General features: G+C 38.2%; 2 protein-coding genes across 3 annotated transcripts; both read left to right on the top strand.

Moving 5' to 3' along the window:
* LOC108953820 (laccase-14-like) lies at window positions 1-25,649 on the top strand. Of its 2 annotated transcripts, XR_005545887.1 has the most exons (8): window positions 1-251; window positions 395-546; window positions 2,165-2,409; window positions 2,487-2,612; window positions 2,698-3,283; window positions 3,455-3,816; window positions 4,062-4,335; window positions 25,590-25,649. XR_005545887.1 is itself a non-coding variant. In XM_010027256.3 (7 exons), exons 1-7 carry the CDS (start codon window positions 141-143, stop codon window positions 4,259-4,261), a joined length of 1,782 nt encoding a protein of 593 aa, XP_010025558.2. In that variant the 5' UTR covers window positions 1-140; the 3' UTR covers window positions 4,262-4,468. The 2 variants fall into 2 exon arrangements, 1 of the variants encoding a protein (XP_010025558.2); XM_010027256.3 differs by lacking the exon at window positions 25,590-25,649 and having other exon boundaries at window positions 4,062-4,468.
* Window positions 20,957-25,598, top strand: LOC104415870 (laccase-14). Its single transcript, XM_010027257.3, has 8 exons — window positions 20,957-21,091; window positions 21,199-21,369; window positions 21,511-21,662; window positions 23,418-23,662; window positions 23,740-23,865; window positions 23,951-24,536; window positions 24,708-25,069; window positions 25,316-25,598. The coding sequence occupies exons 2-8, from the start codon at window positions 21,259-21,261 to the stop codon at window positions 25,513-25,515; spliced, it is 1,782 nt and encodes a 593-aa protein (XP_010025559.2). The 5' UTR covers window positions 20,957-21,091; window positions 21,199-21,258; the 3' UTR covers window positions 25,516-25,598.
* Window positions 25,650-27,161: the final 1,512 nt, after the last annotated feature.

Raw genomic sequence — 27,161 nt, 5'->3', positions numbered from 1 at the left:
GTACAGCGTAAGTGGTTTGACTGTTCTCACCGATCATGGTCTTATTTAAATGAAGCCTAAAGTGAAAACTCTTCAGTCAGTGCCCTTTTATTCGTCATCCACAAGAACCCACCTGAGAAGAAGGAACGAAGACGACGGCAATGGCGGTCTGCGCGACGAAGCTATTGGTCTCAGCTTTTGTTGTTGTCGGGCTTCTTCTTCTCCTCTCTGCAAGCATCGTGCATGGCGACGTTCATTACCATGATTTCGTCGTGAGTTGCTTCCCTTTTTCCTTAGAAGAAAGCGAGTTTAACTTGATGCTGTTTCGCTACCTCTAAATTTCTTAAGCTTTCTCCATTGGTTAATGTCTCGTCAACCAATAAGTTATGTACACATGTTTAAATTATGCACACAGCTGAAGGAGAAAAACTACACGAGGCTGTGCAGTACAAAGAGTATGTTAGTCGTTAATGACAGTTTTCCGGGGCCAACCATTTATGTGAAGAAAGGGGACACTTTGTACGTGAACGTCCACAACCAAGGTGCCTACGGCGTCACTATCCACTGGTAATCTCTCTCTCTCTCTCTCTCTCTCTCTCTCTCTCTCTCTCTCTCTCATGTCAACTTTCAAATCTCATCCTACGTACGGTATCCCACATGAAAGTTTGTCCCGCATGTCATTTTTCAAATCTCATTCTCGTCCTACTAATGATATCCCACATGAAAGTTTGTCCCTTATGTCATTTTTCGTATTAATTTCATGAATCGGTCTTAGCATGCCAAGTTTAAGCAAAAGGTAGGTGAAATGTTGGTTTGATCCCCTCTACTTTTACCCGAAAATCTATGTCATTTTTTTTTTTTTATGGCTCATCAGTTTTCGTTGACATGGACAACCGGATTGCTTAATTGGACGTAAGGATATGCGCATCTTTTATGATACACAAAATTCTTTTAATTGGAGAGGAGGGGGGAGGAGGGGAGGCGATCACAACTTGAGTTTTGTCAAACTTGGTTATTCAAACTTCGTTCAGTTTGCATGGGGCTAGGGCTTGTTTGAGCCTGTGGCCATGACCGCTGTGGTTGCTTGAGCTTTGTCAAGTTCAGCCATCGCCGCTTGAGGTTTTGCATTTGCATTGGTGAGAATCTTAGATTTTATGGGTCTTCGTTCTAATCACGGGGGTTAAAGTTGAAGAAGTAGAAAAAAATGAAGATGATGATTATGATAATGATGGTTACTCCGAGAGACAGAGAGAATACTAAAGAAAAGGAACAAAAATTCCACTCGATAAACTTCTAATGGCGTTAAGTCATGTCGATGATTTTTTAGTTGACATTAATGCTACATTAGCAAATTCCACCCTTAGACAATTTCAGAGATTTACCAATGACACTTTTAAAAAGTACGGGAACGATTTTGAACTGAAGAAAATAGAGGAAAGATATTGATTTTCAAACAAAAGTAAAGATACCAACCACAACATTTCACTAAAAAATTTCACTCCCAGGGTGAATTCGACGATAAGCGAGGATACAAGAGATGATTGCGAATGAAAAGTTAGGTACGCCGTAGAAGGCAATGATTGCGAAGGAAAAGTTAGCCCGTCCGGTCCACCCTATCAATCTCGCTTTTTAGCTCCACCAGAACTTTAAAAAACCAATGCTCATACATGGAACCACCATAAAAATATTCGTATAAAATTTCCCTTGAACCATAAATCTATGCTTAAACCTCCGAAAGAGTACTATTGTTATAACAAATTTATTTCAAATTAATTTTTTGATTATTAGAAACTTCAAACTAGCATATTTATTAAAAATTTACACAAATTATTTTTTTATAACAAAAAACTCATGCCGGTATATTTATGATAAATTTACTATTCATTAATTTCAATTAAATTTGATTAATATCATGAAAAATACAAACGGTACACCTATAATGAAAGGATGGTACAAACCAAAATTAGTTCACATTATCTAACTTAGCAATTTGACATTAAAATTTGACAGAAATTAAAGGGGAATAAATTTGTTATAAATGTCCAATTTTAGGGATTTTATATAGAAGACGAGCTAGCTATTTTTAATTTGAGTGAGATTTATCCAACTAAGTATTTCGGAATCAACTTATAGACTTGATCGTTCTTGCTTGATTAGTTGCAACTGCTAACTCAGATTTTGATAGGCATGGAGTGAACCAACCGAGAAATCCATGGTTCGATGGGGCCGAGTACGTGACACAGTGTAGCATTTCGCCAGGGACAAATTTCACGTATCAAGTTTTGTTTACGGAAGAGGAGGGGTCGTTGTGGTGGCACGCTCACAGCGAGTGGGCAAGATATAGTATTCATGGCTTCATCGTCATTCACCCCGCCGACGGAACGTCCTATCCGTTTCCGCAGCCCGACGGCGAGAAAGAGATGGTGCTCGGTATGTACAACGGTTTCACCTGTAGTTTTCAAACAGTTCATTTCCTGTAATGTAGCAATGTTACTGTTACTTCGCAGCGTCTTGGTACACGGAGGACGTTTACGCGTCCATCGCCGAGAAGCTCGCCGCAGGGTCAGACTTGCTTGTGTCGGAGGCGTACACCATCAACGGCGAACCTGGAGATTTCTGCGAATGCTCCAATGGTACATACTTAAATTGTAGGAAGATGTATTAGCACCAAGGCTGCAGATTCACTCAATTTCCCTGTTTCTTCTCCGTGCTGTGTAGAAACTACACACAGGTGGATGGTCGATTATGGCAAGACTTATCTTCTCCGCCTACTCAATGCTGACATGAATGCCGAGCTCTTCTTCGCAATCGCAGACCACAACGTCACCGTCGTCGGATCCGATGCGGCATACCTCAAGCCCTTTTCTTCGGAAATCGTCTTCATTAGTCCTGGACAAACTATAGACGTCCTGGTCACGGCAAATCAGCCTCCAGGTCGGTACTACATTGCCGCTAGGCAATACTACAGCAACCAGTTCAAATTCAGTGAGTACGATCACGCCAACGCAACAGCGATTCTTGAGTATAGTGGAAACTACACTGCCCCATCGACTCCCGTCTTCCCGTCTGGTCTTCCGTCGTACACCAACTATAAAGCTGCAACAGGCTTTGTGCAGAGTATGAGGAACATTATCGATCACGTCAATGTTCCGATCAATATAACGACTCGCATGTACATCACTGTGTCGCTCAACAAGTTCACGCTCGAAATCAATGATACAACAGAAGAATCTTACCCATCTGCAAGCTTAAATAACATCAGCTGGTATAATCCTTGGACCGATGTACTGCAAGCATATTACAGGTTAGCTACGCTAGATCTTTGTTAGTATGATCGTCATTCCTCGATGCTCGAAATGCAAATATAGGTTAAAGAGTGAATTGAGATGTTTAAATTGATTAGTGAATGTAAAGTTCGCTAAATGCGATCTAATTTCGAGTAATGTTTTTCAATTGCGCTACATATCACTTGCAGAAATATCAGCGGCTTCTACACGACCGATTTTCCAGAATTTCCGCCGACTTTCTTCAACTTCACCCAGCATAATTTGCCTCTCGACACCACAAATGAACCAGAGAGAGGGACGAAGGTGAAGGTGCTCGAGTACAATGAGGAGGTGGAGATAGTGTTCCAGAACACTGACGTGGCGAACTCGTCCGAGAATCATCCTATGCATCTGCATGGCCACAGCTTCTACGTGCTCGGCACAGGTTTCGGCAATTATAACAACGAGACCGACCCTCTAACGTTCAATTTGATCGATCCTCCTTATCAGAACACTGCTTCAGTACCCAAGGACGGATGGCTTGCCATTAGATTCAGGGCAAGCAATCCAGGTTAGTACAGTACAGTAACAACTGGTCACATTTCCACTTCTCTCCAGCTCAGCCGAGACAGCGAAGGGTTCTCTACACCTGCGGTGATGGACAGAAGTTTTGAGAATTCAAGAGATTACCTTGATGGGCAGGGACAAAACTTAAGCTAATCGAATCTTGATTTCCATCCCTGACGTTGAGTACTGTCTTTTTAGAATTAGAAAGCAATCTAAGCCCAAAGGTTAATGCTTTTGTGTTTTTCGCAGGAGTGTGGCTATGGCACTGTCACCTGGATAAACACCTCACTTGGGGCATGAACTCCGTGTTCATTGTGAAAAATGGCGGCACCGAGGACACGAGCATCCGAGACCCCCCGAGTTATATGCCTTCGTGCTATCCTGACAGCAAACTTCGGCTCGAGGAGTTCTCCAACTCGGATGAGAAGCTATACTCGACTTCGATGTGATCCGACTCAATACATCTTCGAGGCATTAGCACAGGAACTCTCTCCTCCTTGAAATAGTTCACCGAACGCATCAGGCGTCGGTCATTGATTGTGCCTTTATGTAAGTTGATTACTCGACTTAGTCCTATTATCGCCATAAATAACATGTTCAGAGTTATGGAAGACCTTGGCCTGCCTTATAATAAACTTGAGATGATTTTTGGTTCTTCTGCTGTGTTATTCTTTTCCTTATCATCACCATCATCATTAGTGGTGGTGGTGGTGGTGTGATTATTTTTAATCATGAATTATAGTTGTGTTGGGCCTATTTATGTAGAGCCCATTTTAATAATTATGTAGAGTTGGCCCAGATGCAAAGCCCTCAAGTTTAAAGCAGAGACTATGAAAGTTGCGCCTCGTTCGCACTCATCATTTCCTATGCATGACCAAAGAATTTTAAGATTTTTTTTTTTTAATTGTCTCTGATTTTCACGTGTTGAAGTTAGGCGTGAGCATATCGAACGGATCGAACTGGGAACTGTCCAAACCGGACTATTTGGTTTGGTTCCCAAGGTCGTTGGTCCTATTCCCCATTCCGAGGGCAACCGCATCAACTCTTTTTTTTCTTTAAATATTTTTTCATTTCTTAAAAATAGCAATAAAAACTAAAATAGCAACAATTCTAGTATTTTTAAAATTTTAATTTTTTTTTTTTGCTAAAAGATTGGTTTCATTAGATTGGACCAAACTATCCAGTAAAGTCCATGATCCCAAAACCTTAAACAATTATCAAAAGTCACTTCAACTAAGGCTAATCAGTTCCCAATTTAGTTTGATCCCATCTAGGAATTAAGACACGGTAGTTATATTTTAATCACATGTTCAATGTTAATGTTCACATATATAGTTGTATAAAATGGAAAAATTACATTACAAATTTTAAATGTTGAAAAACCAAAACATGAACTTATGGTTCGTTAGAATATTTAAATAATAAAAGATGTATTTATCTAACAACTTAAATTTTTATAACAGTTAATAATGGTCTTATAAATTTTTACATAGTATCAGAGCTAGAAATCATAAGTTTGAATTTTTCAGGGCCCATTTGACTCACTAATTGAATTTTCACGCTTAGTACGAGTCAATTAACTCTTAAAACTTCATCCAAAGAGTCCATTATTGCAGTCTCATTAACTTTATCCAATTTGAATGATGGAAAATACAAACATAGTAATTTTTTTAAAATATTTTATCACACGTGGCGCTGCAAACAAAAACAAAAAGAACAACCGCGAAGAGAGAGAAAGAGAGATATAGTGTTTGGGTCAACCAGATGAGATGTTGCTAAATGTTTTATTATGTCAAAAAATAGGAAAAATAGATTTACCACGTTAAATTCGTGTATTTAGCTTTAACCCTTCTTTGATTAAAAAAAAAAAGGAAAAGGATGTTGCTACCACCTCATCTTTCCAAAAAAATTAACAAAAACGTTATAAATCTTGCAATTATACTAAATCCCTTTTTTTGCCGATTTGATCATAATTTTTTTGCATTTATATCAATTTAGTCCATCAACTCAATTTTAGGCAACCGGCACTAACATAAATAATTTTTAATAATTCTTTATTTTTCCCAATTTTTTATTTTATTTTTTATTTTATTTTTTTTTTTCCTCCTCGCAAACTACTAGGCAAGGGCTGCAAAGCCCTCGCCGACTGCAAGCGAAGACGACCTCCCTTGCAGCCAGCGAGGTCATCGTTGTCTTTGCTTGTGGCTCCTGGGCCTCACACCTAGATTGTTGTGTGTGTGTGGGTCTTGAAGATTAGTACAATTTATATCACAATGTGCGCATGAGGTCCAGGTCTTAGGTGCGAGGTAGCGCCCAAGCCTCACCTAGATTTGGGCCAAGTTGAGTAAGGGCCATGACCCTTGCCTGCGATCGATGAGGGCTTCATAGCTCTCGCCTAGCACTAGCTGCTAGGGGGAAAAAGAATAAATAATTATGAAAATTAGAAAAAAAAATATATTATCAAAATTTGTTTGTGTCAACATTGGTTAGATGGCTAAAATGGGCCGATGTCCACGTTAAAACTAGTTGGCTAGATAAATTAAATTGATGAAATGTAAAAAGTTTAAAATTGAATTGGTGAAAAATAATTGATTAGGATTGAACTCGTATAATTATAATAGGTTTAGTTATTTTTGGTAATTCCCCATCTTCCCGTACGAGGGTTAATGGACCCCGTGAGGAGGTGGCATGACGGCTAGCACTTATGACCACAATTTCGTCATAAATCCAACCGTGATCAAATCTCGACACAGTCAATTTGTTTCATATAAACACTCAATTTGCTTTCGTAACGTGATCAGATCTCTACATATCTAATACGTTCGCCACCACCTGTTCTATCTCTCGAGTCTCTCCACCTTTGAAGAGTCTGAAGACGCTTCGTACGTTCATTGGAACTGGTGCGGTGGTAGCAAAGCAATGGCGTCACCATTGCAAGAGCCCCTCATTGCTGCATAGGGCCCTGGGGAAAACGGGTGGCGGTGCCGTCCCTGACAAGATTTTCTGTGCGATTCGCCAACTTCTTTTTATAAACAAATTTTATTTTTTATTTGATCGTCTTGTTTCTCAAATTTTGATACTTCTTCTAAGGTGGAGTCCACTTGGCGTCATATCACATTTTTCGAGTAATGAAATTTGACTGCATTTGACCGGAATACTTTATCGCACTTCTTATTTTTTCGACATATTTTTTTTATTACACTATTTAAAATTTTTAAGACTTGATATTAATAACATATTTTAGGATTTTCGATAGATTTATCTCAAAAATGAACAAAGAAACGAAAGAGCAGGAGATACATTTAAGTTACTATTTCTTTCTACAACAAAAAGGCAGGAATTTGAGTGTCTTACCCTAAAGGCCTAATTACGAAATGTCTGTTTCAGTTGTAATTATTTTGCATAAGCATATAACTCAGTTCCAAAATTGGCAAACCAGTATTAGCTGGACAATAGAGCAGGAATTGTTCTCTAAATCTATCAAAATTGATCATAAATTCATTTATCGATCTATATTTGATGAATTGGATTGTTATATAAATTATATTCGATAAATGGCTTGTAAGGTAAAGTCAAAGATAATATAAGTGTTAAATGAGTATATAACTTATTTAGACTCAATTCATCTCTATGACTCTCTTTTGCCCTCATTCAATCTCACGCTTTCTCACTTCGTACTCACACTTTAATTTGGGTATGGATTTTCCTAGATTATGTTAAGTGTTGAAGTGTTTTAGTAATATGGATTGCATCGAGTATGGGTCTCAAGTATTTGTATTGTATGGAAATATATCAGAAAGATTTAAATAAATTAGTTTAAGTCGAACAATTTTTAATTTGATTATCCGTTTGATAGATCTATAATTTGCTTTCGACGTGAATTGAATGCATGATCTTACAAAAGACTTGCAATCATTTTAACACTTGAGCATCGAGGTGTTACTTCTATTACTTGCCAAATAGAGGGTATTAACATCAGCTTCTGATATATTGTCTTCTCACTTTGATAAAAATTTGGAAATAAAGGAACAGATGATAAGGAAAACAGAATCCCGCTCCTTTTTCCTGCTCCATCATTTAATAACGCCAAAAAATCGTCCCTTTCAATCTTTTGCCTTTTCGGTGCAAAATACTCAAGTCCAAACAGTACAAGGAATGGGACATAGATTTCTTAAAAATTCAGTCTGCAAGTGCAAATAGTACGAGATTTGTTTTTTTTTTTTTTTTTTTGGTAAGTAATAAATAATATTGAGATATATCCAAACTGTACAAACAGATCGGCACTAAAAACTTACACTTATAGGGACAACCTAGTCTGCATGAGTGGAAGGGTGCCAATAAAAAACAAGCCGCTGAACAAGGCAACCGCAAAGCCAACAAGGCAGTGAAGCCTAGACAACAGCTTCAAAAGAAAACAAAATAGGACCGGCCAAATAAAGGCAGCTAACAGAGACGGAGGCAGCCAGCAGTCAGCAATAGATCGCGCCCATTATCCGCAAACTCCATCAACCGCAACCAGAGGAAGTAGCACCACCACACCTACCTTGAGCAAAAGACTCGGGAGGGTAGTTAAGTAAGGTCCAGTCGAAAGCCAGCAGGAAGCATTAGAGCCCAAAAGGCAGCAAATCGCCACCTCCTCTTACAGAACAGAGTCAGCCAACACAGGGAAGAAGATAGATGAGTCAGTTCCCCAGCTGCATTGCATCCTTTTATTGCAAGTGGTGTCCTTCACATTAGCAAAAGTCAAGGCTTTATCTTTGACTACTTTGATAAGATGTTTCTTCAAAGCTGGGATAGACAAGGTTTTCTCCCTAAAGAGGATGCTGTTCTGCTCCTTCCAGATCAAATGGCACAAGGCGGTACGAGATTTGTTCACTTACTGTTGCTGCAAAATCGACCCCCCTGCAGCTGCAGACTTGCGGTCCCATCTACTACACACTCGCCGCTCCAGAATTTCGGTCACCACTACTTTCTCCATGCAATTTACAAAAGCCAAACGCATGCGATTGAAATTTTTACGATTGGCGCGTCGGTTCGCGATTCAGTGATGGTTACAAGTTACGACCAACGCATCGATGGCGATGAACACTTGTGGAGGAGCTTTTCTTCCCTACTAGGTGTTTTTGAAAAAAAAAATGCTAATTATTTACTGGCGGTAACTTGAAACCCTCATGCTCATTAAAGAGGTGTGGAAGTGAATCTTGAAAGGGCCAACTTTAGAATTAAGAAATAAGAATAATTAGTCACACAACTAAAGGTGTGTAGTATCATAGTCAATTCAGATTTCATTTGAAATTTACTCGTTGAAATCAGTTCTCAAATTTTTGGAACCTGGACATACTTGCGTACTTTGGGATCCCTATTATATATTTTATGATATATTCAAGTTCCACCTATATTCTTAATTGAATGATTGCGGGAAATTATTATTTCTAATGACTACCATTTGCCGTTACAATCTATTAATTACAACTTATATTAAGATATACGAAAAATTTGAAACATTAACACGGTAAAGATTTTAGTCATGGATATGCCAGAAATGGAAGTCCAAGCTAGTGGCTCAAGATTACACACTCATAATCAGATAGAACAAAAAAATACAAAAACTTGTTCTAGGAACTTGGAACTTACTCATTGGAACCGATTCCCTAATTTTTTTAGCCTAAAATCTACCATGGTGGGAACTGATTTGGTTCTTTGGTTCCTTGTTCTACATTAGAATCATGCTCACTCGTACACACAACTTTATGTTTCACATATGAGAACAAACCTTCTCAAAAAAATATGATGCAAGGTCTAATTGTCTTTGGGATAATTAGACCTTGCATTAAGGAGTTGCGGATGTAAAATGAATATTACCAAAACATATGAATTACAAAGCTTCAAAACACATTTACATACCACGACTAATATCGAACAGATTCTAAATCCCCATACTAAACTCATGAGGTGAATCATCAATAGGGTTCCGTTTTCTTTTGTGAAAAATTTTACATTTTTGAAAAATGTTTTCCAAATAAATAATGGTGTTTGACTAAAATATGAAAATAAATTGGAAATTATTTTCATCCTTTGGAAAAGAAAACTAAGGGCCCAACATAGAGGCACTTGGGTCTAGCCTTTGTGGACTCGGGCCTAAGATTCAAGGAACTAAGGTCTAATGCTAGTGACTTGGGTATGAGAGCTAGGTACTTGGATATGACCGCTGAGGACTTGAGAATGAGCATTGGGTTTGGGCAAAGCCTTTATGGACTTGGCCCTAACTTAGATGAGGGAGGTAAAGTGCTTAGGCATGGCCTCTAGGACTTAGGCATAGGTACCAGGTCCCAAGTGTGGTCGTTGGGGACTTAGTCATGAGCACTAGACCTAGGCTTGACTTGGAGGCAGGAATCAAGTATTTGAGCATGGCCACATGGGACTAGGTCACATACATCAGGTCCTAGGTTTCAGCTACTCAAGCACGGCCTTGAAGGTCCTATGCCCAACCTCAAGAGCCTTAGGCCTAACCTTTGTGGAATTAGGGCTAGGCGTCGATGATTTGGGCATGGGAGTGGGGTACTTGGCAAGGTCACTAGGTCTAAGGCCCAGCATTGAGGGAATCGAGGGACTTGGAACCACGTTCTAGCCTTAACGGGCTTAGGCGTGAGAGTTAGGTACCTAAACATGGTTGACAAGACCTAAGCACAAGCATTAAGCAAGCCTAGCCTTTGCGGATCCAACTCTAGTCTCAATGGACTCAAGCTTGGGCATTGATGACTTGGATGCAAGAGCCAGGTACTTGGGCATAAACACTAGAGTCCTAGGTCCAACCTTTGTTACCTAGGCCCGATCGCCAAGGAATCGATCTCGGCCTTGATGGACTCAGGCTAACCTGGGATTGGGTGCCAAGCTTTCTTGCCAAATGTAAATGTCTTTGGTCCAAGCTCCGTTGTTTGGTCATATTTTAGAAAACAATTCTAATTTTTAAAAGAAAAAATTATTTTTCTGAATTTTAGTATAGAATTTCTGTTGATTATACAATGTATCTTCATTAACTCATTTTCTTAAGCAATTCAAATGCTGGAAAATGAGAAAAAAAAACTCAAGAGAATATATTTGCCAAACAATTGGAGCCTAAGACTCATCCTAACTAGGCAACACCTTGAGTATTCCTTTTGATATTCACCATGTGCAAAATGCATTGAGTCGTTAAAAGTGATGTTAGAATAAGTTCCCGGCTCCTGGCAAGAGAAGGGTATCAAGTGATCGCCAACGCAAAGAGATTCCATAAGGGTGAGTTTGTAGCCATGCAAGGTAATTCATTAAAAAGACTAATTCTCAAATTGTCACCATATTGAGTACTCTTTCGTAGGCATAACTCACATGGAACAAGTAATTGAAGTGCAACAAATGGCTCTGGAATAAAATTCTATCAGGTGAATGCATGGTTTAAGGATGGATTAGGCCTTTAGTCGATCCAATGAGGGTGGAGAGTGATCTCCACGCTCAAATAAGGTATGGTTCTTGGTAGACATTTAAAATGCAAGAAAGAGGTTAGAGCACCAAGTCAAATACCCAATTAAGATTCGACCAAAAAAAAAAAAAACCAAATTAAGAGAGTGTTGCTATGCAATAGGGGTCATGTGGGATCAAATCCTAGCGTTGTAAGCTAAATATTTAACAAATGAGACCTACATTATGAAAATTTATTTATTACCCATACTTCCTAAATTTTGGGAAGTTGTCATCTTCCCATGACTGTCAACCGTCACACATGCTTCTTGACTTTTAACTTTGCTACAGTCCTTGACTCTTTTCTTTTTCCGTCAATATGTGGGATTTATATGACTTTTCAAGAGCAAAAGTGTTTTTTTATCATTTACTTTTTTGTGTAAAAGTAAGAAGATCTACAAAATCTCTCTTATGTTTGAAAGTATTAGAGAGAGAGAGAGAACTAGAAAAAAATGAAAAATAAACTAGTAAAAAATAAAAGTGGACGTATTGATTTTGCTCTAGTTTGGAATATAATATTAAGGGAAAAATAACACAAATGATCCCATAATTTTGGTCTAATATGTAATGTGATCCAAGAACTTTTAACTTATTTAATGTAATGTGTAAACATTCAATTTGTGAATAAGGTCCATGAACTTTTAATTTGTCCGATGTAGTTCTTAAACTTTTGGTATATGCTCAATATGATTCTTGAACCGTATAAAAGTGTTTAATGTTGCCTCTAGACTTGAATTAACGAAAGGACAACAGTAAACTATTTCATATGGTTCATGGATTAAATTGAACATATATTAAAATTTTAGAGACCACATCGAACAAATTAAAAGTTCATGGACAATATAGAACAAATTAAAAGTTTATGCATCACATTACATATATTTCGATTGTCATTTGATATTTAATCGTTACGTACACATCACATATCATGCATTATATGTAATATCTAGAACTTAGGTCCACACGCATTTCATGTTTAAAGAAACGCACCTTGATTTCTAAGATTCATACGATATCATGATAATTTTCCTTTAATAAAAAAAAAATGTTATTTATGTCACATAGATTTCATAATATGCACACCACATGCTGCGCTTTAGTTAGTGAGTCGTACTTTTAGATTTAATGTCTTAGTATTCCATCAGGTAGCTTTTTTTTTTTTAACTAAAAAAATGCCAAAAGATTAGCATTGCATATTTATGTTGCTTTCTTTTCAATAAAAATTATTAAGTCATTTAAAACAAAAAAAAAAAAGGAAAACACAAAGGTCATTTGCTTGGTTAGTCAATAGGGTTAATTCATAATTAATCCTATTTAATGTCATTGTTATTCAGTGTAGGTTGCATATATATAAGAAATATAATTTATCAAGGTTGCATTATTTTTAAAAAAGAAAAATCCTAAAAAGAACATGCATTAGAATTACCACATCATCCATCCCGTATCATGTAGCACGTGCATATTTAGGATTATGTAAATTAGATTGCACACATATTGTGATGGTTCAAGTTATGTCATGTGAATTGCATCTCATATATCATTGAAGTAAAACTCATGCATATCAAATGTAAATTAAGATTGCATATAATTAATATTAGGTGCCATGTCATTTAGAAATAATATTTAGGGCATGCATTTTTAGAGAGTAGACCTTAATAAAGTTGTAATTTATAATTTCTTACAATCTATCACTTCAGATTATTGAATGTTATTTTATTGATTGTGTATCCGTATGATCACATTTTGCATGTTAGTAGCTTAGGTTAAAATTAATCAATACTGCTTACAAAAATATTTTTGAAATAAAAATGAAAATATACCAAAAGGGCGTTAGATTAATCTAGCGTAATCCATGTTCCCGAATCTATTGAATCTCCGGTTCGCAAAAGTAAAGTATTCTCCCATACTTTACTTGGGTTACTAATCGATTCTAATCGATTAGTAGCGGCTCCAAATTGAGTATAATTGCACATTTAAATGAATTAATTTTTTAGTGTCAAGTTGCGATTGGTAGGGCTTGAGGGGTCCGTGCTAAGTCTTCAACTTAGTAATTTATTAGCTTTCTTTTGGGTAATTCACCTTCAGAAAGGTCACGAATGTGGTTAATCTTAAGACTTCTTACTTAAAAAAATCTCTGCTCATCTCTTTCCAGCAGTAGATAAATTATAGATTTGTGTAGGCCAAAGCTGGAGTCGCGGGGCGGCAATCCCCAATCGCATACTTGTTGCATCTTTTGCAGCTGCTCATGTTTGCTTCTTGTTATCTAAGGACTCAGCGGCGAGGACTCAGTGGAAGGTACGTGTTCGACAAGTTTTGGCACCATTACTGACTAATCTAAAGAACGTACACTTTGCTCAATGCATGCCTCGTGTACTTCGTGGCGAGTCAATCGGCCTGAGCTAATTGTCGAGTCAAAGCAAGAGATGATTGCTGATTTGGGAGACCTCAAAAACATGTTGGGTTTTGCTATTTATTCACAACTTTAATCTTATGTGCTCTGACCCTCCATAGACTGGTATCATCATTCTTTCGAAAAAAGATTAGGGTCATGATGAAAAATAATAATAATAACAAATAAGATTGATTAGCTGTCCTCTTGATAAAAAAACAAAAGATTGTATATATATATATTTTCCCAGAGTATCTTGGCCGACATAGGATCGTGTCAATGCCAGTCAGAGTATCTTCGGCACCATGTGATCAGATTTTGCAATTCACACCTGATTAATCATTTGTAAGTACTGACAAAAGAGAGGTTGATCTAAAAAGTGTAATTGCCAATGAAAGTCTTGCTTTGTAAGTGGTGGCTTATAATATTGGCCCACGTGTATTTTGTTTATCATTTGCTCTGTCTCTCTCTCAAGTGAATGTGACTGGACATCCTGTTAAAGTACCACAATGTTAATTCATCAAGCATCCAACGTTGTGAGCACTATTTAAAAATTAAAACGTGTTTTTAAAATGATATGGATGTTGGACCTGAGCAGGTCCTTAAACTGCTCATGGAAGTAAAGGCAGGGGCAACCCCGTACTTGCTTCCCCATCCTCTCGGTCGGTTGGTAAAACATAGGCCGGGAATTAGGGGGCTCTGCGGTGGTGAGGGTAAACACCACGTCTGTAAGTTTACTTGCAGGCTAAGTTCAGGTAGACTCAAGGTAACCAATCCTTGACTCGCGCCTGACTTGAGTAGGGGTAGGTGAAAATCCTACAGGTTTGTTAGCACCCCTTCAGGGACAGTTCCTCAACCGACTGGCTAACAAACTTCCCCCGGTTGAGGAACTATTTAAAAATTAAAACGTGTTTTTAAAATGATATGGATGCCATTTGTCACACCTCTTTGGCCACTAGTCATCCATAGACCACCATTGTCCAACATAAGCCGAGCACTTGGTTATCCTTTCTCTCCCACTTTTTTTCTCGAGGAACACACCCTTTTTCTCTTTGAATTAACTTACGCATTAGATTTAGAGAGCCACTCCGAGCACAAACAAAGTTGCAAAACAAGTTCGTGGTTCCCAGTTGCAGCTTTGATAGTTATCATATTCTTACAAGAAGTATTTTTTGCATCAATGATTCGCGGGATAATTGTCCATAAAGTCCTAAGTTTATTGTACGACGATTAATTTAGTTCCAAAATTTTCGATTATATCAATTTAATTTTAAACATTTTGACGATTTACCGCTTTAGTCGTAAACCTTTCAATCGTGTTAATTTAATTATAAACTTGAAGATCTACCAATTTAGTCTTAAATCCATTGATAGTTTGTCAATTTAGTCATTCAGAACAATTTTAGTTGGAGCCGTTGACGTGTACATTGGCCAACTAGTGACTATCCTAAATGACATGAGTGGCATGATTAGTGCTAATGTACATAATTTTTGTATTTCATTTAAATCTTCTTCCTTTTTTTTTTCCTTTTTTTCCTTTTTCCCATGGCTAGTTTTCAGCCACGGCCGATGAGGGCGTCGTGGCCCTTGCCAGATGAGGGCGGCCCTCGCTTAGGCTGCAAGGGCAATGGCCCTCGCCTATCGTCGGCCATGGCCAAGTACTAACCAAAAGTATAAGGAAAAGAAGGGGAGAAAGGAAGAAAAAGTACATAATTTTTCTTGAAAAAAAAAAGCAAAAATTATTTACGTTAGCCTTATCCACGTCATGTAGGATGGTTAGGGTGCGTATGGTAACGTTTCTATTCCCAAAAACAGTTTCTTTTGAAAAACACTTTTTTCTATTTCTATTCTTGAAAAAAGTTTCTGAGTATTTTAAGACATTTGATAGATATAAAAAATTTCTATTCAGAGAACAGAGACACATTTGGTACGATTTCAAAAAAATTTTGTGACTTAAAATTTCTTTTACTATATTAATAATTTTATTACAAATTTTTCTTTTTTTCTTTTCTTTTTTTTTTCCTTCTCCTTCCTCTTAGCCGGTCGCCGGCCTCAAGGGAGCCTCGTCGGCCACTAGCGAGGTCCCTTCGAGCCTTGCCGGCCATCGGTGAGGTCCCCTCAAGCCTCGTCGTGGCTCAGCCTCACCTAGCCACCGCGAGGCTCGACCTCGTTCGGCCACCACAAGGCAAGGCAACGCTGACCCAAGTGACGCCGAGCCTTGCGGTGACCGGGCGAGGCTCGGGCAACCTCGCCGGGGGCCGACGAGGCTCCAGCGAGGTCGCCGAGCCTCGTCTAGCCGATCGCCAGCCATTGCCGAGTTGATGACTAGCTATGGAAGAAGAAAAGGAAAGAAAAAGAAAGAAAAGAAAAGAAACAACAACTTGTTTCTTGAGTTGTTCTCGGGAACAATAAACGACTTCTTCTTTTTCTTTTTTTCTTTTTTGGTTTCTTGTTTCTGTTCTAAATTTATTCCTAAGAACAAAAAAAAATACCAAACGCATTTTTGTTCTATTTCTGTTTCAAGGAACAAAAGAACAAAAACATGTGTTCTCCAGAACGTTACCAAACAACACCTAAGGGCCTATTTGTTAAAGTGTTTCCGTTCCTCGGAACAAAAATTTATGTTCTTTTGTTTCAGGGAATAAAAAAAGAATAGAAATGTGTTCAGTAAAACTTTTGTTCCCGAAAACAGATTTAGAATAGAAATAAGAAGTAGAAAAAAAGTAACCTTTTGTTCCTAGTAATAATTCCAATAAACAATTTTTCTCTCTTCTTTTTCTTCTCTTTTCTTTCCTTCTCCTTCCTTTTGGCTGGTGACCTCGCCGGAGCGTTAACGGCCCCCAGCGACGCCGAGCTTGCCCAACCATCGGCAAAGCTCGAGCTTGCCCAGATCTGGCGAGGCCGAGCCTCGTGCCGCTTGGGCGAGGTCAAGCCTCATCTATGGCCTAGCGAGGCTCGCCTAGCCACCGAGGCCACCGGTGAGCTCGCCGGACCTCGCCCGGTCGGTTGCCGGCCACCACCATGGCCAGCGACCGGCCACAAAGGAGGAAGAAGGAAAAAAAAAAAAAAAAAAGGAAAAATATAATAAAAATATTGAAAATTTAAAAAAAAAACAACAAAATTATACAAGTTTACCAAACGCATTTCTATTCTTGGAATAGAAATTTTTGTAATTACCAAACACGTTATTATACTTATAAATTTTTTATTTCTTTTGGTAAAGTATACTCGAAATTGTTCTCGGGAACAGAAATAGGAAAAAACTATTTCTATTCAAAAATTGTTTTCCGAAACAAAATGATTACCAAACGCACCCTTAGTAGCCAACCAACGTCCACGTTAGCAATTTCTAGTAAATTTGATAATTGACAAATTGTCAAAAGGTTTAAAATTAAATTGATAAATTTTTAAAAGATTTTAGTTTTAATTAACACAATTGGGAGGTTAAAAGCTAAATTGACAAATCATCAAAGGTTTTAAGACTAAATTTGCACAATAGAAAGGTTTAAGACTAAATTAACCATTTACAATTTATTTAGGACTTTTTGGATAATTTTCCCACTTATTCACAGTCGCACATTGAAGATCCAAGTACTTGAGGAAATCGAATAAGTTGGAAAAAGAATGAGATTCGTTACTTAATCATTCGAGTGATGATTCCAATTTCTAACGTTCAAGAAGTTGAATTTCAGTGGACCATCATAAGTAATCGTCTTTTGAGTGATGATTCCAATTTCTGCCTCCAAGGGCCAGAGTCATGACAGAATCTTAATCATTCGACCTGAAGCTCAATCGAAATGGAATAACGCATCGAGCTCAGAATTTCGTAATCTGAGTCAAGCTCGAGTAGCAGACTATGATTCCTTGATTTGGTTAAAATGAACCCATGAGTACCACATAATATATATAAATTCACTTGATTGAATTACTATTTATCATGATAGTCTTTAAGAATGCTATCTCACTCGAATCATCAAGTAATCATCATGGTTCGTCAATTAATCTCAATGATTCGGTGACCATCACGGGCCATTAGCGTGTAATTTTCTTCAAATCCCTCGGCTAAATCTTTGATCAAGGTGGACTTTTTTTGCATCCAAAAAAAATCAAATCATGGAGCTTTTAGGTCCTATTTCTCACTTCCAAAGATTCTTTTCCTCGTATACCAAACGGTCTTTCAATTGAAAATTAACGGTTGGACGAGTCTCACTTACTTCCATCTTCTCCGTTGACAAAAATCTTCCTTACTGGATTATGACAAAGGAGTGCCATTGGTAAAAATTTTAAACAATCCATCTAATTGCCCCATTATTGATCAACCCAACAGATATTGTTTACAAAGGTCAAATTTTTGTTCTTAGCATCTTAGGTTAACCTTAATAAATTGCCCACATATGGTAATTTCGTTTGGTTCAAGTCCTTTAGAGTAATACAATATAAATTGGTCGTGTAATGATAGAGAATATAAAATGTTGTTGATGAGGGTGATTCTTACCAACGAATCAACCCTTGATGCATGTCATTATTACACTGACGGGTACATATGATAGCAATAAACAAATTTCGAGTATTCGACCCAATGGATATTCCTTGTCACCGGATATATTAATCTTGATGAGACATCACTTTACTGTTATTCATTAGAGAATACATAGGTATTGCCACTATCTGAAAATGTCGAAAGTGCTTTGATCTCTAAAAGAGTATGGATGCCATTAGTGATGCCCCTTTAGCCACTTGTCATCCATAGCCCGCCATATATCCAACACAATTCAGCGACCCATTAACGATAACATAGAAGTAGTAATTTGAGCACTTAGTACTCTTTCTCTCCCACTTATTCTCTAGGGATACACCTCCCTTCTCAACCTTAAGCTTCTACTCTCTCTCTCTCTCTCTCTCTCTCTCTCTCTCTCTCTCCTCATTTCCAATGATGACTTAAGCGATGGAGGACCAATTCGAGTACAAAAACCTGGACGCCCGGACCCGTTTGTCGCGGGTGCACACCAATTTTCCTCTGAAGTGGCGGATAAAATTAATGGTTCCTGTTTCTAGCTTCAACAATTAGCGTATTCTGTACACATCAACTTGATCGTGATTGCGCTCTGATGGTCTCGGTACGAACCAATTATTAAACATGTCGGGACGTGTATGAGATTCGTTACTTACATTTCCTGTCTAACATTCAGGAAACTAATATTCAAAGGACCATTATTACCTGGGAGTCTTCTTGTTGAATGACGATTCCAATTTGCGCCTGCCAAGAAGTAAAGACGTAGAAAGCGCCACAGTCGTAACAGAATGTTGTCGTCGAGCGCTCCTCCGATCCGGACTGAAGATCAATCGAGGTCGAATAACGCATCAAGCCCGGAGCTTCGCAATCAAGTCAAGCTCAAGTAGCAGACTAAAGATACGAGCAGAAAACGGATTTGTAAAATTTTATGAGAATCAAATCACATATGAAATGAAATACCTAAAAATGAGGTTGTTTTCCATCTTATGATAGAAAAAAAAAAGGATTGATCAAATTCTATTGAGTTTGATTGATGGTGATCATTTATCAAAGAATGACCTTGGCTATCAAATGATTGAACAACTAGGAGCAATTTAATGGCGATTTTGGTGGTGGCATCGGTTCTCTAGTATAAGTAGGCAAAGGTTGTGAATCAAAGGAAAAACAGCAAAATGTCGATACAGCTAAGGTCGATGCGGCTAACTTTGTTGACTAAAAGAGTAATTAGATGAGCGCGGCCAATGCGGCTGGTGTCGTAATTGTAAGTAGTTAATGCGGTTGGCTTTGCGTTTAAAACGTTTACTAAACGACGCAACTTGTGCAAGTGGTGCCATAATGACCAAGCCAAGATTGATGCGGTTGGCTTTGCTGATTAAAGAGACGACTAATCGCAGGGAAACAACAACGGCTAATGTAGCTGGCTTTGCTCATGAAACAACAACTCGCTGGCGCTTCCTCATATGATAGGGCTTTGAAGACCATGCAACCAATACTACAGTTTGACATTGGCTAATAGACAAGACGAACAACGTTAAAATCAATGTTGGCAGGAGGATGTTAGAACTTATTGGGAAAAAAAATTACAAGAGGCAATCCAGATGCGCACTTGGTATGCACCGAGTGCACTTAAAATAACATATATTTATCAAAATATGCATAATTAAAGGGACATTATTCGCACAATCTTGATAGCTATATAAAAACCAACAGAAATATCCTAATTATCTCTAACATAGAAAAATATTCTAGAAAATTACTCTAATTATCTCTAACACCTTCCTTTGACACATTTTCAGTAGGATTATGGAAGCTCATGTGAATGAATTACTACGAATTGTGATAGCTTCTACTCCAATGTATTGAGATAGTCTTTAAGATATGCTATTTTGACACTGAAACAATCTAATGACCGTGAATGAGTCTCCCAATGTTATGCCATTCAAATCATCAAGTAACTATCAAGGTTCGATTAATTAATCTCGTTGATTTGGTGGCCATCATTGACGTTTTCGATAAAGGTGAACTTTTTGCATCCTAAACAAACCAAAAATCATGGAAGTTTCTCACTTTAAACATTCTTTCTCGCTTATCATACAACCCTTAAATTGAATATAAGTATGATCTTGCGGTTCTCAACTTAGTTCACACACTGCACGTGCGCGTTAGGAGGAGAAAATTAGGAGGTTAGTTAGTCGACTGGCATCCGTAAGTCAAGAAGAAATAGTCAAAATTCAGCGGTAGCTTTTATTAGTTGTTCTCAGAACGAAGGAAGAACAAAAGGCAAGGGTACTATTTATAATAAAAAATTTGGTCTGGATTGTTCGCTTTCACTTGGTGATCGGGTATCTCAAAACTTCTTTGCTTGTGAGCTGTAAAGATCCGATGATAAAATTAATTATATAAAAAAAAAAGATTTATCGAATAATGTGAGAAATAAGTAAGTCCGCATCCGATCTTAAGTAACCGAAAAGGGATATAGGATAATATTAAATAAATTGACTTTTTAGAAGAAATATGTTTAACAAGCGTCTCCGAAAACGTGTTCACAACTTATTCACACAGAAATTATTATTTTTAGACGTAGTCAGTCTCCACCTAAATCTCAATGCCTACAGTTCAAACCCACGAGACGAGGAAAGGATTGGTACCACGACCATGTAACCTGGGAACTGTGCAAAAGGGGTCAACTATTTACCAACCAAGATCTAACTTAAATGAAGCGAACAGAGAAAGACTGTTGCATAAATGCTCTGTGGTTCATCAACCACAAGAACCCATGGGGGAGAAGGAATGGATATGACTAATCAGCCTCCATCTAAATCTCACAGCCAACAAGTCAAACCCACGCCACATAACCTTAGATAGTCGAAGAGAAAATACAGCGTAAGTGGTTTGACTGTTCTCACCAATCAAGGTCTCATTTTTTTTTTTTTTTTTTTGGAATCAAGGTCTCATTTAAATGAAGCCTAAAGTGAAAACTCTTCCGTCAGTGCCCTTTTGTTCCTCATCCACAAGAGCCCACCTGAGAAGAAGGAACGAAGACTACGGCAATGGCGGTCTGCGCGACGAAGCTATTGGTCTCAGCTTTTGTTGTTGTCGGGCTTCTTCTTTTCCTCTCTGCAAGCATCGTGCATGGCGACGTTCATTACCATGATTTCGTCGTGAGTTGCTTCCCTTTTTTCCTTAGAAGAAAGCGAGTTTAACTTGATGTTTCACTACCTCTAAATTTCTTAAGCTTTCTCCATTGTTTAATGTCTCGTCAACCAATAAGTTATGTACACATGTTTAAATTATGCACACAGCTGAAAGAGAAAAACTACACGAGGCTGTGCAGTACAAAGAGTATGTTAGTCGTTAATGACAGTTTTCCGGGGCCAACCATTTATGTGAAGAAAGGGGACACTTTGTACGTGAACGTCCATAACCAAGGTGGCTACGGCGTCACTATCCACTGGTAATCTCTCTCTCTCTCTCATGTTAACTTGCAAATCTCATTCTCATCCTACGTACAGTATCCCACATGAAAGTTTGTCCTGTATGTCATTTTTCATATTAATTTCATGAATCGGTCTTAGTATACCATGTTTAAGCAAAAACTAGGTAAAATGTTAGGTTGATCACCTCTACTTTTACCCGAAAAATCTATGTCATTTTTTTTTTATGGCTCATCGGTTTTCGTTGACATGGACAACCGAATTGCTTAATTGGACGTTAGGATTTGCGCATCTTTTATGATACACAAAATTCTTTTAATTGGAGAGAAGGGGGGGACTACTCGAGTTTTGTCAAACTTGGTCATTTTTCAAACTTCTCCAGACTCACGAGCATGGATGCTTGAGCTTCGTTAAGTTTGCAGGGGGCTAGGGCTTGTTTGAGCCTGTGGCCATGACCGCTATGGTTGCTTGAGCTTTGTCAAGTTCAGCCATCGCCGCTTGAGGTTTTGCATTGGTAGGATGTTAGATTTTATGGGTCTTTGTTCTAATCACAGGGGTTAAAGTTGAAGAAGGAGAAGAAAATGAAGATGACGTTGATGATGGTGGTGGTTACTCCGAGAGAGAGAGAGAGAGAGAGTACTAAAGAAAGGGAACAAAAATTCCACTTGAAAAACTTCTAGCTGTATTAAGTCATGTCAATGAATTTTTAATTGACGTTATTGCTAAGATGACAAATTCCGCCATTAGACGATAATTTCAGAGATTTACCAATGACACTTTTAAAAGGTACAAGAGCAATTTTGAAACGAAGAAAATAAAGGAAAATATTGATTTTCAAACAAAAGTAAAGATACCAACCACAACGTTCCACTAAAAAATTTCACACCCAAGATGAATTCGACGACAAGCGAGGATACAAGAGATGATTGCGAATAAAACAAAAGCTTGTATGTTCATCTGTTGATTTATTCCAGGAACTTTGTATGTCGAGGTTGATGTAGGGCTTGTGCAACAAGGAAAAAAACATCAAGAAAGAGGTCAATAACAACAGAAAAACTGGACCCATCCACCGCGAATTTAGGACGAAAAGTTTGTAGGGCTTGTGCAACAAGGCAATGATTGGAGTAAGATTATTGCGATTGCCGTAGCCCGTTCGGTCCCCCTATCAATCTCGCTTTTTCTCTCCACCATAACTTTAAAAAAACCACTGCTCGTACATGGACCCACCATTAAAATGTTCGCATAAAATTTCCCTTGAACCATAAATCTACGCTTAAAAAAAAACCCAAGTTAATGTGACGAAACCTCCAAAAGAGTACTATTGTTTTTAAAAATATATATATTTTTTTAAATTAATTTTTTTATTATCAAAAACCTCAATCTAGTATATTTATAAAAAAAAATTACACAAAAACTAATTTTTTATTACAAAAATTCAAACTGGTATATTTATGATAAATTTACTCTTCATTAATTTTAATTAAATTGAATTAATATCACGAAAAATACAAACAGTGCACCTATAATGAAAGGAGGGTACAAACCAAAATCAGTATACCTACATTGTCTAACTTAGCAATTTGACGTTAAAATTTAACATAAATTAAAGGGGAATAAATTTGTTATAAGTGTACCATTTTAGGGATTTTATATAGAAGACGAGCTAGCTATTTTTAATTTGAGTGAGATTTATCCAACTAAGTATTTCGGAACCAACTTATAGACTTGATCGTTCTTGCTTGATAAGTTGCAGCTGCTAACTCAAATTTTGATAGGCATGGAGTGAACCAGCCAAGAAATCCATGGTTTGATGGGGCCGAATACGTGACACAGTGTAACATTTCGCCGGGGACAAATTTCACGTATCAAGTTTTGTTTACGGAAGAGGAGGGGTCGTTGTGGTGGCACGCTCACAGCGAGTGGGCAAGATATAGTATTCATGGCCTCATCGTCATTCACCCCGCCGACGGAACATCCTATCCATTTCCGCAGCCCGACGGCGAGAAAGAGATGGTGCTCGGTATGTACAAAGGTTTCACCTGTAGTTTTCAAACAGTTCATTTCCTGTAATGTAGCAATGTTACTGTTACTTCGCAGCGTCTTGGTACACGGAGGACGTTTACGAGTCCATCGCCGAGAAGCTCGCCGCTGGGTCAGACTTGCTTGTGTCGGAGGCGTACACCATCAACGGCGAACCTGGAGATTTCTGCGAATGCTCCAATGGTACATACTTAAATTGCAGGAAGATGTATTAGCACTAAGGCTGCAGATTCACTCAATTTCCCCGTTTCTTCTCCGTGTTGTGTAGAAACTACACACAGGTGGATGGTCGATTATGGAAAGACCTATCTTCTCCGCCTACTCAATGCTGGCATGAATGCCGAGCTCTTCTTTGCAATCGCAGACCACAACGTCACCGTCGTTGGATCCGATGCGGCATACCTCAAGCCCTTTTCTTCGGAATACATCTTGATTAGTCCTGGACAAACTATAGACGTCCTGGTCACGGCAAATCAGCCTCCAGGTCAGTACTACGTTGCCGCTAGGCAATACTACAGCAACATGTTCAAATACAGTGGATACGATCACACCAACGCGACAGCGATTCTTGAGTATAGTGGAAACTACACTGCCCCATCGACTCCCGTCTTCCCGTCCGGTCTTCCGTCGTACACCAACTATAAATCTGCGACAGGCTTTGTGCAGAGTATGAGGAACATTATCGATCACGTCAATGTTCCGATGAATATAACGACTCGCATGTTCATCACTGTGTCGCTCAACCAGTTCATGGTCGAAATCAATGATACAACAGAAGAAGTTTACCCATCTGCAAGCGTAAATAACATCAGCTGGTATAATCCTTGGACCGACGTACTGCAAGCATATTACAGGTTACCTTCGCAAGATCTTTGTTATTATAATCTCATTCCTCGATGCTCGAAATGCAAATATAGGTTAAAGGGTGAATTTAGATGTTTAAATTGATTAGCAAATGTAAAGTTCGCTAAATGCGATCTAATTTCGAGTAATGTTTCTTCAATTGCGCTACATATCATTTGCAGAAATGTCAGCGGCTTCTACACGACCGATTTTCCAGATGATCCGCCAACTTTCTTCAACTTCACCCAGCATAATTTGCCTCTCAACACCACGGCTGAACCAGAGAGAGGGACGAAGGTGAAGGTGCTCGAGTACAATGAGGAGGTGGAGATAGTGTTCCAGAACACCGACGTGATGAACTCGTCCGAGAATCATCCTATGCATCTGCATGGCCACAGCTTCTACGTGCTCGGCACGGGTTTCGGCATCTATAACAACGAGACCGACCCTCTAACGTTCAATTTGATCGATCCTCCTTATCAGAACACCGCTTCAGTACCCAAGGACGGATGGCTTGCCATTAGATTCAAGGCAAGCAATCCAGGTTAGTACGGTACAGTAACAGCTGGTCACATTTTCCACTTCTCTCCAGCTCAGCCGAGACAGCGAAGGGTTCTCTACCCCTGCGGTGATGGACAGAAGTTTTGAGAATTCAAGAGAACACCTTGATGGGCAGGGACAAAACTTAAGCTAATCGAATCTTGATTTCCATCCCTGACGTTGGGTACTGTCTTTTTAGGGTTAGAAAGCAATCTAAGCCCAAAGGTTAATGCTTTTGTGTTTTTCTCAGGAGTGTGGCTATGGCACTGTCACCTGGATAAACACCTCACTTGGGGCATGAACTCCGTGTTCATTGTGAAAAATGGCGGCACCGAGGACACGAGCATCCGAGACCCCCCGGGCTACATGCCTCCGTGCTATCCTGACAGCAAACTTCGGCTCGAGGAGTTCTCCGACTCGGATGAGAAGCTATACTCCACTTTGATGTGATCCGACTCAATACATCTTCGAGGCATTAGCACAGGAACTCTCTCCTCCTTGAAATAGTTCACCGAACGCATCAGGCGTCAGTCATTAAAAACGGTTTGATTGTGCCTTTATGTAAGTTGATTACTTGACTTAGTCCTATTATTGACTTAGTTCATAGTTACGGAAGCCCTTGGCCTGCCTTATAATAAACTTGAGATGATTTTTCTGTATTATTATTATTATTATTATTATTATTATTATTAATGGTGGTGGTGTTGTGATTATTTTTAATCATGAATTATAGTTGTGTTGGGCCTATTTATGTAGAGCCCATTTTAATAATTATGTAGAGTTGGCCCAGATGCAAAGCCCTCAAGTTTAAAGCAGAGACTATGAAAGTTGCGCCCCGTTCGCACTCATCATTTCCCATGCATGACCAAGCTTTTTTTTTTCTTTTTTTTTAATTGTCTCTGATTTTCACATGTTGAAGTTAGGGGTGAGCATATCGGATGGATCGAACTAGGAACTGTCTAGACCATATGTTTGGTCCGATTCCCAAGGCCATCGGTCCTATTCCCGATTCCAAGGGCAACCGCAATAAAACTAAAATAGTAACAATTCTAGTATTTTTTTTTAATTTTTTAATTTTTTTTGCTAAATGATTGGTTTCATTAGATTGGACCAAATTATCTAGTCAGGTCCATGATCCCAAAACCTTAAACAATTATCAAAAGTCACTTTAACTAAGGGTAATCAGTTCCCAATCTAGTCCGATCCCATCTAGAAATTAAGACATGATAGTTATATTTTAATCACATGTTATTCAATGTTAATGTTCTCAAATATAGTTGTATAAAATGGAAAAATTACATCACAAATTTTAAAAATTGAAAAACCAAAACATGAACTCATGGTTTGTTAGAATAATTAAAGAATAAAAAATGTATTTATCTAATAACTTAAATTTTTAGAACAATTGGTAATGATCCCCATTTGCCTCAATAATTGAATTTCCATGCATAGTACGAGTCAATTAACTCTTAAAACTTCGTCCAAAGAGTCTATTATTGCCATCTCATTAACTTTATCCAATTTGAATGATGGAAAGTACAAATATAGTAATTTTTTTCAAATATTTTACACACGTGGCGCTGCAAACAAAAAAAAAAGAACAACCGCGAAGAGAGAGAAAGAGAGATATAGTGTTTGGGTCAACCAGATGAGATGTTGCTAAATGTTTTATTATGTCAAAAAATAGGAAAAATAGATTCACTACATTAAATTCGTGTATTTATAAATAAATAAATAAGGAAAATGACGTTGCTACCACCTCATCTTCACCTGAAAAAATTAACAAAGAAGTTATAAATCTTGCAATTATACTAAATCCCTTTTCTTGCCAATTTGATCTTAAATTTTTTACATTTATACCAATTTAATCTATCAACTCAATTTTAGGCAGCCAGCACTAACATAGATAATTTTTTAATAATATTTTATTTTTCTTCTTTTTTTCATTCTTTTCTTCTTTTTTTCTCCTCACAAGCTACTGGGCAAGGGCCACAAAGCCCTCATCCACCGCAAGCGAAGACAACCTCCCCTATAGTTAGCGAGGTCATGGCTGCCTTTGCCTGTGGCTCCCAGGCCTCACACCTAGATTGTCGTGT

This window comes from Eucalyptus grandis, chromosome 8 (genome assembly GCF_016545825.1).
Source record: "Eucalyptus grandis isolate ANBG69807.140 chromosome 8, ASM1654582v1, whole genome shotgun sequence".
In the NCBI taxonomy this organism is placed as follows: domain Eukaryota; kingdom Viridiplantae; phylum Streptophyta; class Magnoliopsida; order Myrtales; family Myrtaceae; genus Eucalyptus; species Eucalyptus grandis.
This window is presented reverse-complemented; position numbering and strand designations above follow the sequence as displayed.

Excerpts from the sequence above, each read along its gene's own strand:
- LOC108953820 (XM_010027256.3), top strand. The coding sequence starts at position 141 with ATGGCGGTCTGCGCGACGAAGCTATTGGTCTCAGCTTTTGTTGTTGTC. Across the intron at positions 2,613-2,697 it reads TTTCTGCGAATGCTCCAATG|AAACTACACACAGGTGGATG; the intron begins GTACATACTTAA and ends CGTGCTGTGTAG. Across the intron at positions 3,817-4,061 it reads ATTCAGGGCAAGCAATCCAG|GAGTGTGGCTATGGCACTGT; the intron begins GTTAGTACAGTA and ends TGTTTTTCGCAG.
- LOC104415870 (XM_010027257.3), top strand. The coding sequence starts at position 21,259 with ATGGCGGTCTGCGCGACGAAGCTATTGGTCTCAGCTTTTGTTGTTGTC. Across the intron at positions 21,663-23,417 it reads TACGGCGTCACTATCCACTG|GCATGGAGTGAACCAGCCAA; the intron begins GTAATCTCTCTC and ends AAATTTTGATAG. Across the intron at positions 24,537-24,707 it reads GTACTGCAAGCATATTACAG|AAATGTCAGCGGCTTCTACA; the intron begins GTTACCTTCGCA and ends TATCATTTGCAG.